The sequence below is a fragment of the Hyaena hyaena genome, unplaced genomic scaffold (assembly GCF_003009895.1).
Source record: "Hyaena hyaena isolate Hyena2069 unplaced genomic scaffold, ASM300989v1 scaffold_1141, whole genome shotgun sequence".
Lineage (NCBI taxonomy): Eukaryota > Metazoa > Chordata > Mammalia > Carnivora > Hyaenidae > Hyaena > Hyaena hyaena.
Window position 1 is genome coordinate 118,748 of NW_024081774.1, and position 21,603 is coordinate 140,350.

Genomic DNA, 21,603 nt, shown 5'->3' on the forward strand with positions numbered 1-21,603 from the left:
AGTACCTAGTAATTTCATTATTTTTTTAAAATTCTGTGCATTAATATTTGCTTATTTGCTTAAGTTTATTTCGTTAGTAACTCTGTTTTTTTCACTGGACTGGATGATGTCTCTATTCTTTAATGTGCTGTAAGGAGAATAGTCATGTGTGTTTGCTTTATTTCTCTATCCCCAGAGCTTAGTATAGCAGCTGGTAAAGAATAAGTTGCTGACTGATAACTGCTTTTCTCTTAAGCAATACTATAGAGGCAGTCCTATTATAAAACTTTATAACTCCGCGCTACTGTGTTTCTTTCACTGCTAGTATAATTTGACTTCAGAGATTTTTTGTTTGCTTTTAAAGAGTGGATATATTTACATTAATAGAACTCCTGTTCCATTTGGAAGGGTAGAGAAGTGGACCATGGTTTATTAGATACACAGCGTAAGAAACACTGATTTAGAATGGAGTCTATCTATGTAAAATGTCATTTCAACTCTCACGAAAGACTAAAACCTTTTATTTGTTATAGGTTATGTGTAGGTTTTTTCTTTCAGTATCATCATTTGCTTCACTTTCTTGATAGATGCTATAAAAATGTCATAGCATTAATATAATGAAAAAAGAAGCAAAGAAGGTTAATATAAGAGAGGGAAATAACACCAATAGTTTGTGACACTTTAAGCAAAGATTACCATACATAAATTGAAAAAGCTTCATTGGTTAAGAATTGCTCCTGAATGCAAAACATTAGAGTGAAAGTCTGTAGGGATTTCCCTTTCTACCTTTTTCAGTTATCGTCTTTACTAGGTTATATTTTGTCTTACACTTGATGTTATGATCCCGTGTTACAGCATGCTTGATAAATCATCAGGGAGTATGTTTACACTTAAGTAGGAGGGAGATAGGATAAGACACTTTTTCCTTGCCAAATCATATGGTTTTATCTGGGAAGAGAAAAGTTTTCATGTTACTTCCTTTGTTTTCTCTTAACCGGAAATGGGTTACATGCCCATCCTTAGATCAGTCAATAGCCAAAGGGAAGAGATTATTTTGACATATTTAGACAAGTTATAGTTCATCACCTGAGCTGTCATAAGTTCCCAGACCAAAGTGTATATACCAGTATCTCAACAAACTCAGTTTCTAATACAAAGGCAGATCTTGAGGAGGTGGACTTCAAAGAGACAATATGGGGAAGACAGAAACCATTTCTCTTGATTGTTCTATTTCAGTAGTCATTCCAACACACCCTCCTTTATTAGTTCTTTTTCTCTTTGACAATTTTGGTTCCCCAGGCTCAGTCTTTGGTGCTTTTCTCTTCTGTGGTAGTCTCATCCCACCTAACTGTTAAAGACTTTAAAAGGTTTATAGCCAGGTTTATAGCCAGGCCATACCTCACTCTAAACTCTAGATTTTTATGTTTTTATATATTGCTTATTCAACATTTTCAGTTAGAGGTCTGTGGCCAATTTTTTTTTCCAAGATAATTACAATAATATCTGCCATTCCACATGCCCTTCTTAAAATGTAACATTGACTCTTCCAAACTGAGAAGTGGAAGATCTTTTCCATATGCTTGAATCTGGATGGGTCTGTGACTATTATGGAAGTGATACTATGTAAAATCTGAGGCTACATGATGAGAGAACATAAAACTTCCACACAGTTCTCTTCTGAAGCTGTTAGAGACCAATCACTCTGCTGTGAGGAAGCCAAGCAACCCCTTAGAAGGGGCCAGTGTAGTTCCTGCCAATAACTCTAGCTAAGTTCCGAGCTGACAGCCAGCACCAACTGCTGGACATACTGAGTGAATGAACTAGATCCTAGCTGTGCTGTCACCTCAGCCTTGGTGTTACCACCATCAATGTGAAGAAGGGATGAGTTGTTGCTGCTGAGCTCTGATCAAGTTGCAGATACAGAAGCAATTAAATTGTTATTGTTTTAAGCTTTTAAATTTATAGAGGCTTGCTAACTAAAGACAGTCCACCAGAAATCTTATCCTTAACAGGCTCAAAAATAAACTGAATCTTTCTCTACAGTTTCCATTAGTTAATGCCGGTTCTATTATTTTAGTGGCTTAGATCAAAACACTCAGTATGATCTTTGGTGTCTCTCTCATATTCCCTGTATATATACCAGGATTTTTATTGCCTTTGACTTCAAAATGCATTCATATTTTATGTACTTCTCATAATTTCCGTTGTTACACCATAACCTGAGCCATTTTGCCAACATTTTTAGGGCAACAATTTTGTCACCATTTCTGGATCATGGTTTACCATCGTATACCCTTGTACTTCTACAGTCTGTTCTTCATGTAATAGCTGAATTATTCTCTGGAATGTAAATAGAGGTCACATCTTTGCTCAGAACTCCCCAGTGGGTCCCTTTTACTCTGTTTAAAAGCTCACAACAAACCTAGAGTGGTATTATTTCTTCCACTTAACAGATAAGGAAACTGAGTCAGTTATTTTAAATACTACTCTGTTATCAAGCTGATATGTGGGAGAGTTAGGTTTTTCTAATCTCCAAAAATTATGCTACATTGTATGTATAGGCATTTGTGTGTGCTACACATTAAACATATACATTTATAGTGGTATGCATTACAGGAATTAATAAACAAAAATATGAAACATATAAGAAAGCAGTTCTGATAGTTTCAGGATAAAATTGTACTGAAAACTTAAAGGTTAGAACTATAAGTGAAAGAGAGAATAAGCAGTAATGAGAAAATGCTGGAAAAATATTAGGAGAGGAGGTTTACAAAAATAACTTTGAGTTGGATCTGACTTCTCCATCCACTGTTGAGCCCCTTGCCTACCACCACGTGCCCATGGACGTATGCCATTGCATATTAAGACTATGAAGGGAGGGTGTGATCTTGTTTAATTCCAAGAATAAAACACATGACTCAATTGAACATGTCCACCTCACCCTCATAAACTTGGAAATTAAAATGTACTCTACTTAAGTATTTTAAAAATTTCTTTTTAAGTTATAATTTATAATTGAGGAAATAAATCATATTACAGCCTCAACAGAGAAAACTTGATCAGTTGCTATATTGTGAATAATTATTCTAATGGCAAGAACAAATATAATTTGAATGTTATGAAATCCCGTAGATACATAGGAAATGAGTTTCTTTTTAATAAAGAATTTCTTCCCAATAAAGAATTTCTTCCCTTTGTATTTGTAATAACCCCAGCACTTCATTTGTATGATAGAGAGTGCCTTGTGCCTGGCCTATTACAGATTCATGCAGTTCAATTTAGCAGGGCTCTTGCTGCTGCTACTTGCCAATCTGCTACTTGAAACCCAGTATACACCCTCAAGTTGTTATCTAGGTCTTCTTTTCCTTAAGTATATTTTTATATCTCCATAGACATCTTAGCATATAAATATACCTATATCTCTCTAGGATGATTGAGATCATCAGGCAAAGGGACCCACATATACTCTACTTTCTGTCAGTTTATTTAAAAAAATGTATTGAGTGCAGCACACTATGTGCGAGGTCATGTCAGGACATCTCCATCTCCTCTTCAGCCTTCAATTCAGTACATTTTGACAAAATAGGGCTGCTTACTATGTGAAAGACACCGGTGGGTGCTGTGAAGTATGATAGTATAATTAAGATGCTGCTTCTGTTCACAACTGAGTTTTTTGTTGAAACTTACAGTCTAAACAAATATAAAATTTCAGTTAAAATAATAGTCTCATATTGTAAAGTGAGATTCATGTTCAGACATAAAAAGACTGGATCAATGTGACTCAAGCCTAAGTCTCATATCTAAATCTCATTTTAACATAATTTCCATGAGACCATTTTAAAGTTACATTGAATTTTAAGAAAAAAGAGATCACGTATAATCCAGGTGTGTAATCCAAGTGAGGGTAGTAGAAGAAGACTTGAAGGAGAGAGGTTTCTGAGATGGGGTGAGAATGTATTATATGAATAAGAAATAGAAATCAAAGAATTGGTAGTGGCAAAGCAAAGGGCATTGGCAAGTGTATAGCTACATAGGGAAGAGCCATGATGTAGCTGGGATAAATTGGGAGCCATAAAATAGGCAATAGAGTTCCCCACATATTAAAGAAATTACCATGAAGACTTCTTCTCTAGTTTACCAAGTGGAATTTAAAATAGTCCTAGATCCTCTGTCCTAAGCCTTCTCCCTGACCCCACGCAAGCCACATAAGCAATGATCAAAATGTGATGAGTTTATTGAAGTTGTAGCATTCTTTAAGCTGGAGAATTCTTAGAAATAGTTACCATCCAAGACAGAGTTATATGGGGGAGGGGTATTTTTCTTCACCCTCAAGCCAAGTAATGGAGAGAGCTGGAGGCAAATATGTAAAGGGGAGACTAAAATAAAGAGAAAAGAGAAGTAAATAAAAAGAAAAGAAAAATCAAATCACTTTCTTACTCCAAGTCCTCAGTCCAGCAGGAGTCCAATCAAAGTTGGAGAAAGGGAAGAAAACTTTAAAATACATATGAAATAAAAGTTTGGATTTAAAAAGATCTAGTCTTTTCTATAGGAAAAAAAATCTTAACAATATTACTTTGTTCTTTTAACTAAAATAGTCTTAGAATTCCTGAATTCTTCCTGAGATAGCATATTCTGGAGAAGAGATCTTCAGTGGAGCATAAATGGAATCAGGAGTTGCATAAATATATAGTTACTTTGTTTTATTGCAACAGTTCAGGCTCTGCAATAAACCATGGTAATGGATGACATTACCCAAGAAAAAGTACAGAAAAAAAAGTCTAGGAGTGCCTGGGTGGCTTAGAAGGTTAAGCGTCTGACTTTGGCTCAGGTCATGATCTTGTGGTTTGTGAGTTCGAGCCCCACCTCAGGCTCTGCTGACACGACAGCTCAGGGCCTGGAGCCTGCTTCAGATTGTGTCTCTTCCTCTCTCTGCCTCTTCCATGCTCATGCTCTGTCTCTCAATAATAAGTAAACACTTAAAAAAGTAGTCTAAGGCCAAAAAAGGAGAATGTTTATTGTTAGGGGATGAAATGGCTAAAAGAATGGAAAAGGAAATAAGCAGTAACGCACAAGAGAGAGAAATAACCATTTCAAATCCTCAGAAAATTACTGTATCAAAGAAGTCAAGGGAAGATAGTTCCAGGAAGAACAGTGTGCCTGCAGTAAAGAGCTTAGGAGAGATTAAAGGAGAGGACAGAACATCAATTAATGATGGGGATGATATTATTAATTTTAAATTGATAAAGACAGAAGCCAAATATAAAGAATGAGTAAGTGAAAGATAATTAGAAAATAGAGCTAGCATATTTAGTCTACATTGACAGGAACTCGGGCAATGAAGGGAAAGAAGGAAAAACAAATGTTAAGAAGATAGTAGGGTGTAGCGTTTTCTTTAGTATAGGAGTGAGGGGTTACTCTACAAGTTCATAGGCAGAGGAAAAGAAACTGACAGGCAAATTCCAGGGAGTGTAGGTGGAAGGAAGGTGTAGGCACAAGGAAGAAGCAATGAGGTGGAGTATGAAGAATAGGGGACCAGAAAGCAGATGGACAAAATTTGTATCTTACATCAGGTATCCAAGAAACAGATCTTGGAATGAGAATTCAGTTCAGGAAGTGAGAGAGAAGGAGGGTAGGAAAGAGGAAGAGACCAAAGATCAATTGTGAGCAAAAGTCTAGGTCTCAGTCTGATAACTTGTGCATCTCTGGAGTATAATACTTACTTCAAAGCAAGGGAGTTTGGCTTTCAAACTCCCACTGAAGCATTGGATGGGTTCAACCCTTGGGAGACATATCACTCCCCAAGATTTCCAACTCTCAGCACTACTTGTGAAAGAATAGTTGTGGCTTAAGAGGACAGGTCCTCTTAGAAAAGTATCTGTGAGAACTTCAGAGGCAAAGGACACAGAAGTTTGGTACTAAGTGTATGGAACTAGGATACAAGATCTTAGGGTATCTAGGTGGAGCACCGTGTCCACTGCAGTTGGGAACCCCATTTTGATGTTTCCTACCTTTGAGATATTTTGAAATATCTTTATCTCAAATGCCTATGTCCTTGTTAGTTACTGAAAGGTTTAGATGAGGTAAATTTAAGTGGGAACATTGAATTAGGAGAATTTCTCTCCCCCTTATAGTTTTGGAGATGGAGTAAAAAATTAGGATATGGAGGAGAATACATTTTAGCAATTAAATTAGTGAAATTGAAGAAAGTCATAGCTGATAGATTGAGTAAGGTTGACAGCTTTGAATGGATAGGTAAGTTTTGTTGAAACTTGTAGTGAATAGAATATGAACAACAGGACTTAAAGCAACATGAGTTTAGTTGGGATGGATTTCTAGAATCTAATCAGTACGCTTCTATGACCTTGAGTAATAATACTCAGCAGCTTAGAAGTAGCAAGGGAAAATAAAAGGAAAAATGAGCCAAGAAGGGAGCAGGAGGTGACAGATTCAAAGTTAGATTGTAATGAAATAACCATTGATTGCCAGTCAAGAGCTGAGGTCTACATGTTAGTGATGGAATCAAGGAAGCCAAGAGCAGCAGATTAAGGTCAGAGTAAGGAGTAAGGACATCAATGACCAAGGCAACTCTACAAACTAAGAGATGATTTCCGAATGGGTAAAATTGGAAATAGAGCTGTCTCAAGTGTTAATTAAGATTAGTGTGTGGCCTTGCTTATGTAAGGCAGAAGCAAAGGAGATGGAGGTCCCTGGAAAAGATGAGATGAACCATGAACTGAGATGTTCACAAGGTCATCAGTGTGAATCATAAAGTCCCTAAGAATATCAGCAGTGGAGGGTGAAGATGGCAGTTTTCAGTGAGTAGTAAAACATTCAATTAAATTTGGTGGTTAATTTTGATAGTGATTAGGTGGTGGTATAGTAAATTGGATGTGTGAATTCATGCAGTGAATGTTTTAAAATAAGTGAGTATAACCTCAGAAAAAGTTGTCTTTCTTACTTAAATCTTCTTCACTTTAATGGTATTTATTTCCTCAGTTATCTCATGCAGTAACTCTTCTCTTCTATCATCTTTAAGTAGTCCTTTCACTGAAACATTTCCCATTGCTTCCAAATAGCATCAGATCTCTGCCACTTGACCTGACCCCCCCCCAAAAAAAACCACCTCAACTTACTTTTCTCTGAATGTTTACTTCTCAACTTCTTAGTATAAAGAAGTTCTGTTCTTTCCAGAATTGTTAAAATTTATCCATAGCCAAATACATTTGTTTTCCAGATGTCTCACCATTTGCCTTCTCTTTGATGTATTTCTCCATTGATTATCCACTTAAGACTTTATTTTCTCTGTTACCCTCTCTAAATCTGTTTTATTTCAGTATCTAACCTCTTTCTTATACTTTCTTTGCACATCTCTCTTATATAAGTGTTTGTATGCCATTTTCTTTCTTGCTACATTTACTGTTTACAATATATTTTCATGTATTTTTTTACTTTAATTACTGCACTACATCCAAAGTCTCATCTTCATCCCTTATATTTCCATTTTCCTCTAGAAAATCTTTATTTGAATGCCCACTGACAAAGAAATTTACATATTCTCCTACCTCTAGTCTACCAACTTCTTTTCCTAACTATGCATGTCTTTTTGCTGACAAGATTGAAACTTACTTTAGATTTTCTGTAGTTTTTCATCACCCATTTCTATCTGTCACTAACTTCTGTCATCTCTTCTCTTTAGCTGTCTATTAGATTTTCCATTTCTTTTTTTTTAAATGTTTTATTTATTTCTGAGAGAGAGAGAGCAGGAGCAGGGGATGGTCAGAGAGAGAGGGAGACACAGAATCTGAAACAGGCTCCAGGCTCTGAGCTGGCTGTCAGCACAGAGCCCGATGTGGGGCTCAAACCCACGAACCATGAGATCATTACCTGAGCCGAAGTCAGATGCTTAACCGACTGAGCCACTCAGGCACCCCAGATTTTCCATTTCTTTCTCTTGCAACTATGAGCTCAGCACTGATTAAGCTGGAGGAGCTCATTAAATATTTTTGATTTCCTAATTCTGAGCCCCCAGAACAAGATTTATATTTTATTTCACAAAACAAGAAATCGTTGACATATGTAACAGTTATTTAAATATTACTTACCTCCATACCTTCACTTCTTCTTAAAAATATTTAACTGTTAATTAAATCACATGGATAGATATTTGTCAGAATTTATAATTAAGAATTGATATACTTTTTAAAATGTTAAGCTGATTTTCGGGAAGTCTTTATTACTGCTTGGAAATATTAACTTCTCCTATACATTATCCACATTTTTGCTGACTTGAGTTTAGAAAAGGAAAAGGCTTAAAAGTGACCAGTCCATGTAAAAATTAGTCAAACATTTGTTTCCAGATAATATTACATAGACATTTAAGTGTCAAAATTGTATCCTATGAATAAAGTGTAGCATTTTAATATTCTGTTTGAAGGTAAAGTATGGTGGGTGGCATTGCCAAGGAAAAAAGTAAACCATAATGGAGTAAATTAGCTCAACCCAAGATATAAATATGTCTTGAAAAGTGGGCATGAAGCCTGTTTTGAACAATGGAGACTTGAAGTCTTTTAAAATATAGCCAAATGCAAAGTAGAAAGCATGTATGAATTTACTTCATACTGAAAAATTACTTTCTTCCTTCTATTGACTTATTGGTAAGACATTACTTCCATTTAAAAAATTGAAATTATATATATGTATATTTATGTATATATATTTATGTGAAAAACACTTTCTACAGTAGAAGCCACAGTATGTCACTGTATGACACTGAAAAAGTTGATTAACTTCTTAAGGTATATTAGGTCTAAGCAAAACACAAATACTCTGCGTTTTCTTTAGACATCATAGTTTAACCATAGTTTAACATCTGTTGAGATAGCAGGTATATAGCATAGTTTAACACCATATCTCAGAGTTTGCTTTTATCTTAAGGCAAGATGACACATGTACAGAAGTAGAATTACGTTTGATTTGCAATTGAAACACTGGTGGAACCAGGGTGTTAGTATGTAATTTTAAGATAGAATGATGGTCAGATAACTCGGAAACACCACCAAATTATAGCCAAGTTTCTCTACAGGTATATACGAGAGGCATACAGACAAATTATAATGACAATTGAAAGAAAAGTTTCACACTGTTTTCACTAGGAATTTTCTCAAATGTTCTGCAAACACCCTTGTTTCAAACTTAGTTTTTGCTCACCTAATCTTTTACAATATGCTTTATCTTTATTCCTTAATCTTTAAACATGAATCTTGGATCTTATTCCCCCTACTTAAAGGAGGGAAGAAGGATTGGAAGTGATCAAGGCTGTCATGGTAGCTCTGTGGCTGGTGGAGGAGAAAGAGTGGCCAGAAAGGTCATACCGCCTCCTAGTACAGGAAGGAGCTTCTGGTCCAGACTACCAAAGCCATGAATGGAACCCAGAAATAGCCACATACAAATGCATGACCTTACCTTGATTTTTCAAGGGATCTGACCAATAAAACTGTGGTAAAGGTTAAAAAAGAAGTTTGAAAGATGTACAGCTCTATCGACCTGTAGAAATTGTCTTAGCTTCTTTCAGTGTGGAATACCCAGGGTGGGTTGGATATGACTGATATATAAGACAGAATAGAGGTCATGAAACAAATTAGAAACTTCTGTGTTAGGGGCACCTGGGTGGCTCAGTCGGTTGAGCATCTGACTTCAGCTCAGGTCATGATCTCACGGTTTGTGAGTCCGAGCCCCATGTTGGGCTCTGTGCTGACAGCTTAGGGCCTGGAGCATTCTTCAGATTCTGTGACTCCCCCTCTCACTGACCCTCCCATGCTCATACTCCGTCTCTCAATAATAAAAATGTTAAAAAATTAGAATAAAAGAGAAACTTCTGTGTAATGTTTTAAGAATCAGTGCAAGAGTACTAGGAGTCTAGGCTCTAAGAGTCTAGGTATTAAATATTTCATAGGAATAAATATATATTATAGGGAAAACAGCAAATATTATATATTACAGAAACCACAAATGAATAAAATATAGACCATTTATTCAGGAAAAACACTGTGAAACATGTAAATAGCCAACCAATATCATATCTGTACATAAACATGTATATGTATATATATTTGTGAAAATGAGAGGGTGTACAATGAGGCAGGGTATAAATAAGGGACTAAATATAGTACGTGCTTTAAGCAGAATAATGCCATTGTGTTACAGATTCCAAATACATTTTTCTTTGTGAAGAATTTTTCTTCATACTTCTCCAGTGTTGGCTGGACCTACATATAGTAATTGTGCCACTCAGCATTGCAAAATAGTGAATCGAGAAGGAATCTGATATAGAACTTAAGGATAACAGAAACCAGAACAAAGCCTGTAGAATAAATGGTAAATATTGCTTTAAGCTTAAACAGAAAAAGAGAATGAGTCAGATGGCCCGTATCTTTATTTTGGCTCAAAAGAAAAATTCATTTCCAAAGTTATTTATGGAAATGACAACTTTTCTCACCATTGCACTTCAATATTTTCAGTGTTGAAGCCTATACTTTTATGACTTAGATTTACACCCAGCAAGTTTTAAGTATTTCTTTTGGTGTTTTTCTTAAGGTAAATCTATACCCATTTGCTTCTTCCATTAAACAGTGAGTTTCCTGAGGGTCACTAAGGCCAGTTCATTTTGTATCATCAACTACTAACACATAGTAGGAACCTAATTAATATTGGTTGAATGAGTACATGACTGCACTGAAGGAATACATTTGAAAATCATCCACCAAACCATAGACAAAAACAATAACAACAACAGCAAGAAAAGAAAAGAAGTGTTCAAGGTTATACTGTGTCTAGATTCTTTCTTTTAGCAGAGTATTCCTCTATCTGTGCTTGAGTTCTTTTTATATTACAGGAACCTCTAAGCAAGAGTAACACGTTCAGAACTTGAAAAGTGATTTGGGATTGGCATGTATGCTTTCTCAAAACAAAATTATACATAAATGAAATAAAAAGAAATGCAAAGAGGCACTCATAGGAATAGAGAAGATTCTTCATTACACTGCATCCCTCAGAGAGGATGAAGGATGCCATTTCACGTTTACCTGAAATGTATTCAAATTTTTATATTATGTTACTTGCATGTGCCCCGAAGATTGAGATATTGACGTGTTGGCCTACAAAATAGTCTATTAGTATGAATTTTAAGTAATTCTAATGAAACTGCTAAGACATTGACAATTGAAAGCAGTTGTTGTCAAAAGCTCATGCTTTTGTGCTTTCACACAAAGGCTAGCTGCTATCGTTAATTTGTAGATTTGTTTGTTTTTATATTCTTTGCTGATGTAGTATCACACTGTTCCCCTCAGTGTGGCAGAGGAAACAATGACATCCTCATTTCTCCTCTCAACCAAGGCAACGGGCTGTAAAAGAATGATATGATCTTTATTTTTGTGCCAGCATGGACATTTTTGGTTATCTCATCTTTCTTTAGCATATGTGATAAAGTATGTAAATCATGCTGTCTTAAAAGGACATAAGAATATGAAGAAATGGTGAGTTTATTGTAAAAATTGCAACCTAGATCTGTGTTCAAAGGGAATCGTTTAGCATTCAAAAACAGAATCTTAAATCCAAAGAAAATGACTGATTCACATTAGTTGCTTTTCACTCTTGTACATATATCTAAAAGAATCACATTTAATAATATTCCTTTTATCATGATTTAGACTTATTTAGTATTCTTTTTCTACCTCACACTTTTAACCCTTCCCCAGCAAAGTCAAAGCTTTGTTTTCATGTTAGCTTTATTTCTCAAAAAATATTCATTTGAAATGACACAAGAACATTTATAATATTTTGTATATTTCTCAGCTTTCACTTATTGTGATAGAAAAGATTAGTTTTCCTTTATAAGTGTACCTGCATGTAAAGTAATTGATATCAGTACAATGATCATATGATCAATTCAATAAACTTTTGGGAACTATAAGTGTATCCTAGGTCTTTGGGAATTCCAGTGCGACTAAATGGAATCTTTTGCCTATTTTTCAAATGTCAATAATTAATTGGACATGAATATTGGGACATAGTATGCATTCATGGCACATTTTCCTGCCAAGAACTGTGTCTCATAAGACAGTAAGCATATTTGTGTTATGATGATTTCTGACAGTATTCTTATAATCCTTCAAACCACTTGAATGTCCCACTTGTAATTTTGTGATTTCCAATTCTGTAACTGCAAGCCTTTGTAAAGATGGGAATTTACAGTTTATGACAAATTATCATCCAGAGAAACTTCAATTATATAACATAACATTTGATTTTGACAATTATGAAAATTTCTATGTCTGGGATAAACTTGAGAAATATTTTCCGTGCTAGATTAACCAAGATAATACTCTAAAGGCAGTTTCCTTCAGTATATCTTACAATTCAACAAACATTTGACAATAGCCAATTTTGAACTCAAATGGTAACAGCATCAGTCTGTAATGCGGTCACTGAATCTTAATTTCTGTGGGGGTCTCAAAAACCAGTGATAAGGATTTTCATTTATTCCCTTCATGAAAAATCACATTTAGATACAAAGAACCTATGTTCATTAAAGATATCTCAAGTACATCTATGTAAATTACTATCTTAAATTATTCATAAGTTTCTCCTTGCAGTTTTATAAGCTTCGTATTCTTTCTCTACATTTAGTTATAATCCCTGAAGGTTCTCAAGGTGCTAATTCTATTCTTTATTTTTAATTTTGGCTTAAGGAGCAAATAAATTACTCTTTTCCTGAAATTCATAAAATGTTGCTTAATTTTAGTAGGTATAGTATCTTTTAGTCTTATTAAGTTGATAAATTATTTAGCTATTTAAAACTGATTCCTGCAGTTTTTGGTTTCATATATAATGATAATTTATCAAATCACTACTGAAAATTTTAGTAAAATCTGTACTCAAGATAGTTCTATTTTGAGTAATTATTATTCTTAATTTTATTGTTATTCATCCAACCCTCCTGCATGGAAGTAATGCAGATTTTTCTAGAGAAAAAAAGAATGAGAGACTTGCTTCTTGATACTAGGAACTTTTTCATGGCTTGTTTTGTGTTTTTTTAAGTATGAAGATCTTTGTTCTAATTCCTTATACCCAGGAAATAGTAGCATTTTATGTGAGATTTTTATATGATTGTATTATATTTGGTGAGACAACATAGAGAATACACCACAGGCCTGGGTTAGAAAAGGCTGAGTCAAGTTCCTGGCTTGGACCTTTTCGTACCAACTGTGTGACTGTGGATCATGAACTTCCTGAGCCACTCTTTCCATAGCTGTGAGAATCTGAGCTAAGTTTGTTAAATAGGCTGATTTGCACTGCTCACTCAAAACATTGTTACTTATTTTTTAAAAATAATATTTGTATTACTCATTTTGTACATCTGAAAGCAGATTGCTATTAAGTAAAAGGTATATTGCATATATTTCTTTTCATATTTAAACTCTGGAGTATGTTAAAATAGATGACAACAATCAGACTGAATAAGCACCTGTCTGCCTTGGCTCCCAAAATGCCTCCTTCACGGTGTCACATCCCCTGCCATTTTGGCACAGTGGCTGATTAGTCATTGTAGAGGCATTATTAATGCTAAAATTTGTCCTTAAAAAGTTAAATAGAGCAACCAACTTGACCTCCCAGTTATTTTATTACATTTTAACATATTTAATTTAATTTATTAAATTTTATTTAAATAATTTATATTATTTAATATATTTAATACATTGTATTATATTTTAATACAATGGGGCTCTCCATTAAAGTTTAAAAATCTTAACTTTAATGCAAACCTAGATTCTTTTATGCCTATTTCAACCTATAGCTAACCAATAAAATACCAGTTGGATTTCTTGTACAAAGTTTTCCCTTTCTAATTTATAGAGCGTGTAAATACGAATGAAAGCTTCTTCAGGATTTAATATACTTGGGATTCGAGCCACACCTTCCTTTCATCTGGTTGTAAAAGTCCAACACATTTATTTTATACAACATTTCCATGAAAACAATCAACCTTTAAAATAAATCAAAACAATATGCATAAAGGGAATACATGTATTTTTATGTAGTTTAAGTATCTTTTTATGGATAAATAATAAGTTGAGTGGATATAAAATATGAATGTACATCTTTGATTGTTCTTTATGGAATGAACATTCATATTCCTCAATTCCATATTATATATTCCATAATATTCCATATTATATATATTCCATAATATATATTATTACATAATTATTGCATAATAATATGTATTTAAATATGCACAGAATACACATTCATTTTTGCCTGAATGAATCAGTGACTGCCATATTTTTCTAAATTCTAATCATTGCTGTTTTCTGACATGAATTAAAACTTCAGTGGACATAATTTCTAAAGAATGGATCCTATTCATCTGAAAGCATGGGTTTTGTATTGTAATATAAATTTTGTGTATGCAGAATGAATGAGCAAAAGGAACCATGAATAATATGCCTTCTGTTTTTCTACATTTAGTTTTTTGACATGTTTTATTTGAGCGTACTCTGGATTTTCTTTCTGTATTTCGTTTTCTTTCATGTTTCATTTTGTATTACATGATTACTAAAATAGGAATATCTGCTTTTATATGAATCTATGTTTTATGATTGCTTCACAAGGTAACTTAAAAAATTCACATTGGAATGGTTATATTTAGCAGTCTAATTGGACAGAACTGAAATTATACTGCATTCATATATACATTAATAATATTTTACCTAACACTAATTTTTATTTTAAACATTTTATAATTGCTTAGTGCTATAGGTATAGCAGATGAAAATGAGAAACAATCACTGTCCTCATTGAGCTTATTGTCCAATGGGGGCAAAAAGCATTAATAAAGATAACACTGTAAAGAAATATAAGAACTATAACACTAAATTTCACTCCAATCCATGTAGCATATAGGGTAAATAATCAACACAGAAGAGTTTTTGAGGGAAATGGTGTTTGAGATAGTAACAAAAGCAAATTAGGGAAACAGTTTGGAGAAGAGCATTTCAGACAGTGAGTAGCATGTGCAAAGTATTTTGGAGGGAGTTTGAATCCATCCTTGTGATTTGTATGAATAAATATTTTTTTAAAATAAAAAAATCTTTTTCACAAATATAAACACATGGATGTTGATTTTTTTTTTTTTTTTACAAATAGTTTATTGTCAAATTAGTTTCCACATAACACCCAGTGCTCATCCCCACAAGTGCCCTCCTCCATGCCCATCCCCCCCTCCCCCCCACATCCATCAGTCCTCAGTTTTTGTCAGCATTCAAGAGTCTCTCATGGTTTGCCTCTCACCCTTTCCCCCACCATTTCCCCCCTTCTTCTCCCGATTGGTCCTCTGTTAAGTTCCTCCTAGTCCTCCTATACGTGCACACATATGATATTTGTCCTTCTCTGCCTGACTTATTTCGCTCAGCATAACACCCTCAAGGTCCATCCATGTAGCTACACATGGCCAGATTTCATTGTTTCTCATTGCCATGTAGTATTCCATGGTATAGATAAACCACATCTTCTTGATCCATTCATCTGTTGATGGACACTTAGGCTCTTTCCATGTTTTAGCTATTGTGGAGAGTGCTGCTATGAACATTGGGGTACATGTGCTCCTATGCCTCAGCATTTCTGTATCCTTTGGGTAAATTCCTAGCAGTGCTATTGCTGGGTCCTAGGGGAGTTCTATTGTTAGTTTCCTGAGGAACCTCCACACTGTTTTCCAGAGGGGCTGTACCAGTTTACATTCCCACCAACAGTGTAGGAGGGTGCCCGTTTCTCCACATCCTCGCCAGCATGGATGTTGATTTTTAAAGTGTATTATTTTTTGTTCTATTGGTATGAATGTTACTGCTTTATTATTAATAATATGTTTTTAGTGTTTTTCGGCATGTTATTATAAATCAGCAATTTCATTTCAGCTATTTGTTCTGGACTGAATGGGGACAGATGCCCTGCATTGGAAAGGCTCGCTTAGATGGCTCAGAGAAGGTTATCCTTGTAAGCATGGGAATAGCATGGCCAAATGGTATCTCCATTGACTATGAGGTATGTTGAATTTCTTAAGTATGTAAAGCACATAAACTGCCAACTTGCATTAATCCACTCTTAGTGTTCTCTTATTTTTTTTAATAAACCATCTAATCCAAAACTGCTTGTAATATTACTTTGCAATCGATCTTTAGGAAAACAAATTGTACTGGTGTGATGCTCGTACAGACAAAATAGAAAGAATTGACCTGGAGACTGGAGGGAATCGTGAGATGGTGCTGTCAGGGAGCAATGTGGATATGTTTTCAGTTGCAGTCTTTGGGGCTTACATCTACTGGTCTGACAGGTAATTTATTTTTTCATAAGTATTCGAGCCTCAAAATGTTATTTCAGTGCCAGTTGCTTTACCCTTGTAGGATTAGCCATTCCTTAGCTAGGTCACAACAAGGATCTCACAAAGCCATGTGATTTCCACAGAAAGTCAGGCACTCTTGCTATTCCAGGCTGAAGTGTTTCAATGTCACAGACTAAAGTTGGTTTCTTTCCCCTTCTGCTTGACCATCTGTTATCTTCAGTTTAAATAACTGGCTTGATGTGAATTACTTAAAGATTGTTGACCATGTATGTTCAACTTCTTATCAGAGCACATGCCAATGGGTCCATCAGAAGAGGCCACAAGAATGATGCCACAGAAACCGTAACCATGAGAACAGGTCTTGGAGTCAACCTGAAGGAGGTTAAAATCTTTAACCGAGTAAGAGAGAAAGGTCAGCATTCTTATAAAATAAATATATTTTACACTATTTCTCTCTGTTGTAAAAAAACATTGATCAAACTTAGAGATTCTGATAAAAATCCCAAACCTCAAAACTAGGTTTTTTTTACATCTAATTTCCTATAAAAAGTATATAGTAATCTAATGAATGAATACGCAATAGTTCATACATAGATAGTTTTTTGCCTTGGTCAGTGTATTATATGGACATGTTATATACCTGGCATGCCTTCAGTATAATTAATGTAGAAAATCTTGATAAATATACATATTTAACAAACAAATACATAGCACAATTAGGATACTAGAGAGTAAAAAGTAGCCAAAACCACATATTTTGTGTTGTATTTTAATATGTAAAGTGATTATGGCTTCAGAAGTTTGCTGTTGGTGTGAAGTATTTCTGAAGTCATCACTCCCTTAAAATGTGTATTTTGAAACTGATATGAATGTTACTTGGATTTTTTAAAATTTACCTCAATTATATGTCCATTTTATATCATTAAATATCCATTTTAATGTCCATTAAAATCAATTGTAATTAATTTCCTTGACATCAAAGGAAGGTATAATTATTTTATAGTTGATGATGGATTTGTGGAAGAAAATTAGCCTGATGGAGAAATCTTGATAGTATATTACATCTTCACTCAAAGCTGAAGTAAAAACTTGAGCTTACTGTTCTTAGGAGGTTAGGTACATTGGCACTGTAAACTTCTCTGATAGCTTTCATATTTCATAGACATAGATTTTAAAGCAGTGCACTGTTTATTAGGGAACCCAGTTCATGTTTTGAGAGAATTGTTACTTGTGCCAAAGATTACAGTACATAAAACCTATTGCAGTTTCAGCATCCAGTTTCAGAAAAGAGTTATACACTTAATTGGATGATTAAGAGAAAAATTTAATGCTTTTATTTGGATGATAATTAGAGCAGAAGGATGCAGTCTTTTAAATAAGAAATCCAAGATTTAAACTGGTGTGAAAAAAAGTGAGTACTTTATAGTATTTGACTTTTTTACTGACCAGTATTAAAAATAATAATAATAATAATAATAAATAGGCTATTCAACATTATTTTTAAAAGTATTTCTGTAAGAGGGGTGTCTGGTGATTCAGTCAGTTAAGTGACTTGTGATATTAGGTCAGGTCTTGATCTCAGGGTCGTGAGTTCAAGCCCTGCATTGGGCTCCATTCTGGGGATGAAGCCTACTTTATAAAAAAATATTTTGAAAACAAAACAAAAAAACATATATGTTTCTGTATGTGTGTATCCTTTTTTCCTCTTTAGGGACCAATGTTTGTGCTAAGGACAATGGTGGATGCCAGCAACTTTGTCTTTATCGAGGAAATTCTCGGAGAACTTGCACTTGTGCCCATGGATATTTAGCAGAGGATGGAGTTACTTGCCTAAGGCATGAAGGCTATTTGCTATATTCAGGAAGAACAATATTAAAAAGTATACATCTTTCTGATGAAACCAATTTAAATTCACCAATAAGGCCATATGAAAATCCACATTATTTCAAGAATGTCATAGCCTTGGCTTTTGACTATAATCAAAGAAGAAAAGGTACCAACCGAATCTTTTACAGTGATGCACACTTTGGAAATATACAGCTTATCAAAGATAACTGGGAAGACAGACAAGTAATCGTTGAAAGTAAGTACAATATATTTTTTAAAATAATTTGATGAAAATGAGTATCATTTGCTTTAGCAGAGAAATTAGATTGGTAATTGTATGTAGCAATTACATTTTTTTTGTTTATATTCAAGAATAGTGCACCTATATTATCTGATCTGCTGAAAGTCAAAGAAGCAATTAACCTTTAGCATGTACAGTATGTATATTATGATTATTAGTTTCTAATCATGGAACTTTCAATATATTCCTTCATGATGTCTTTTTGTAAGTATATCAGAATTAATGGCAATTTATTTTTGGTATAAAACTATGCTAATCTTATTTTCTTCTACTGGGTGAAAATATATCTTTAAGAATATCTGCCTAATTTTGTTCAGTGCATTGTATTTTCTCAGAAAAGTATCAGAGATTATTATTCGTGTGTGTGTGTGTGTGTGTGTGTGTGTGTGGTCTTGAGAAAATGTTAGTAAATACATCATCTAATATTTTAAAATATTTTAATATTTTATGGGACATATTAATTCAAGCAAAGTATTGTATGGATTATTTATATAGTTTAGAAAAACACCTTTCTTGCTATCCAGCTTTCACAAGGATGATCTTAATGTTCCTCTTATAACCTCTTGCTTTTCTCTCCGTGTGATTTTCACATATCCCTCACTTTTCCAGTTTCACTATATTTAAGGTCAATCCTTTTCATTATTTTTTAAATTGTAAAATAATATATAAATTGTTGTCAGGTAAAATAGATTTAATAACTAAATGTCTGCCTCATCACTGCAACATCAATTCCATTTACTTACCCGTAACTAACAGCTGTTGTGCCTTCGTAACTTTTTTCATGTAATGTGTATATTATTTGTAATTACAAAATTGAATGATAGTATATGCATTATTCAGATGTTTTATAATATGCATATCTTGAAAAGTTTTTATTTCAGTATTTAAGACTCTAATCTCATTCTTTTGAAAGTCTGTACCTATTTTACACTAAAGATAAAGTAATTTAATCATTTTCTTCTGATTAATGTTTATTTCCGGTATTTCATCCTTACCTACAATGTCACAATAAACATTTGTCCATATAAATATGTTTATTCACACATTTGAATATTTCTTTAGCATAAAGTCCTAGAAATAGAATCCTGTAAATAGAATCAGTGTTTATTTTGTTATAGCTGGTCAAATTCCTGTCCAAAAAGACCATGTCAGTTTCTGTTTTCATCAAATGTGTATTTGTCCCACACTTTGGCTTATTGTCCCACACTTTTTTTCAATAATAATTTCATAAATTTTATTAGTTTATGACTATCTAATTTGTAAGAAAAATCAGCTTATTTTAATATACCTGGTAACTTGTGAGATACAACATCTACTGTATGTTTATTCATATAAATATAAGTATGTCATACTTCTTATTGTACATTGCCACCTGATGCAGTGCCTAACATTCTGCTAGGCCAGTATTTGCTTATTGAAATTGTACTCAGATTTTACAAATTAGTTCAAACATATACTTGTATAAATATATATTCTCATTTCTTTATTCTCTAGGTTACTACACTTACTGATAATTGCATACCAATTTGTAAATTACAGAATGTGCCTTATGCTGTTTTGGAGAGAGAGAGAGAGAGAGAGAGAGAGTGTGTGTGTGTGTGTGTGTGTGTGTGTGTGTGTGTGTGTGTGAAGGGTAGGGAGGGGTAGGGAGATAAAGCAACTGTAACTATACTCATCATGAAGTACAGATGTATTTGAGATTTATTGACTCAGTATATTATCTAGGAAGTTTAGATTATACTCTCTGGTCCCCCATTTCTTCCACACTGATGCAGTTCAGAGTTGAAAGTGCTCACATTGTATCCAGAATACAATAATTAATTTATTAATTTTCTATGCTACAGATTTTTTGTTAGGCATTCTGGATATAAAGTTAAATACCAGTCCATAGACTTTAGAAGCCACAATTTCAGAAGAAACTGTAAATAAACAGTGAAATTTAGTAGAAGCCACAAGATACTAAAGGACTAGAGAATTTAAAAAAAAAAAAAATCTGTTTAGGGAAGGGTATAAGGTGCCACTGACCTGAGCTGAAGAAACTTGAAAGATCAGCAGAAATCTATTAATTGACTGAACCAGGTTTGGGAGGAGAAGAAGAAAAAGGATAATTCTAGACCTGTGGTCCTCAAGTGTGGTTTCTTGGGGACTCCTAATAGGTCTTTGAGGAATCTAAGAGATCAGTAGTTTTTTCATAATAATACTAGATAATTGTCTTTTCCACTGTATTGACCTTTTGCACTGGTGATGTGAAAGCAATGGTGGCCAAACTGATGACAACCTAGTGCTAATCAAGGCAGTGGCACCAAACTCTATTAGTAGTCATTGTATTTTTTTCAATGCTGCTCAAAAGCAGGGAGAAAAAATGAGCCTGTTTCACTTAAGAACGTTCTTAAAAAGAGTAAAACATTTTTATTTTATTAAATCTTGATCCTTCAGTACACATCTCTTTATTATTCTCTGTGATGAAATATACAGAAGGTACTTTTTGCTGCATTCTGAAGTTCTCTGGTTGCCTGAAGGAACCAAGTATTTGTGTGATTATTTGGGTTTGTGCTTCTTTTAAGGAACGCCATGTTTTACTTGAAAGAGTGAGGAACAGACAATCTATGGTTATTCAAACCTCAGTGTGGCAGACATTTTCTAAAGACTGAATACAATGAGTCTATCACTACAAGGAAAATGATTTCCAATATCTGCTGCAAATAATAGAAATCAGGCTTTCATGTAAAAGTTAGAATTCTGGAAGATTTGTATCAAGTATAGTAAGCTTAATAAGTTCCCAGTGCTTCGAGGCTTTTCTGATGAGATGGGTGGTGATATTATCAAGCTGACATTTTAGGTACTGGTATGAAATGGGTCAACAGATATGCTTGACTTAGGGAACCAATATTTTGCAAATGACATGATAAGAAAATCATGAATGGGTAAATGATCCATTCAAAGCATAGGATAGTCCAGTGGATTTTAATATGATAGAGTATGAAAAGTTCATCACTATGGTCTCTAATTCCACACTGAAGCTAAGCTTTAAGTAAATACCACTTGTTATGTGTTAGTGTAGTGTGAAAGAATATCCAGAATTATCTGAAAAGGCTATTAAAAC

At 34.0% G+C, this 21,603-nt stretch overlaps 1 protein-coding gene across 1 annotated transcript in view; it reads left to right on the forward strand.

Annotated features, from left to right (window-relative positions):
* The window catches only part of LRP1B (LDL receptor related protein 1B), a gene marked incomplete at its 5' end in the record, with an annotated part of 553,279 nt that overhangs the window by 115,604 nt on the left and 416,072 nt on the right, over positions 1 to 21,603 (forward strand). The window contains 4 exons of the mRNA XM_039222492.1: positions 15,948 to 16,074; positions 16,212 to 16,363; positions 16,660 to 16,784; positions 18,084 to 18,455. Coding sequence (XP_039078423.1) covers positions 15,948 to 16,074; positions 16,212 to 16,363; positions 16,660 to 16,784; positions 18,084 to 18,455 — 776 coding nt within the window. The remainder of the gene's footprint in view (positions 1 to 15,947; positions 16,075 to 16,211; positions 16,364 to 16,659; positions 16,785 to 18,083; positions 18,456 to 21,603) is intronic.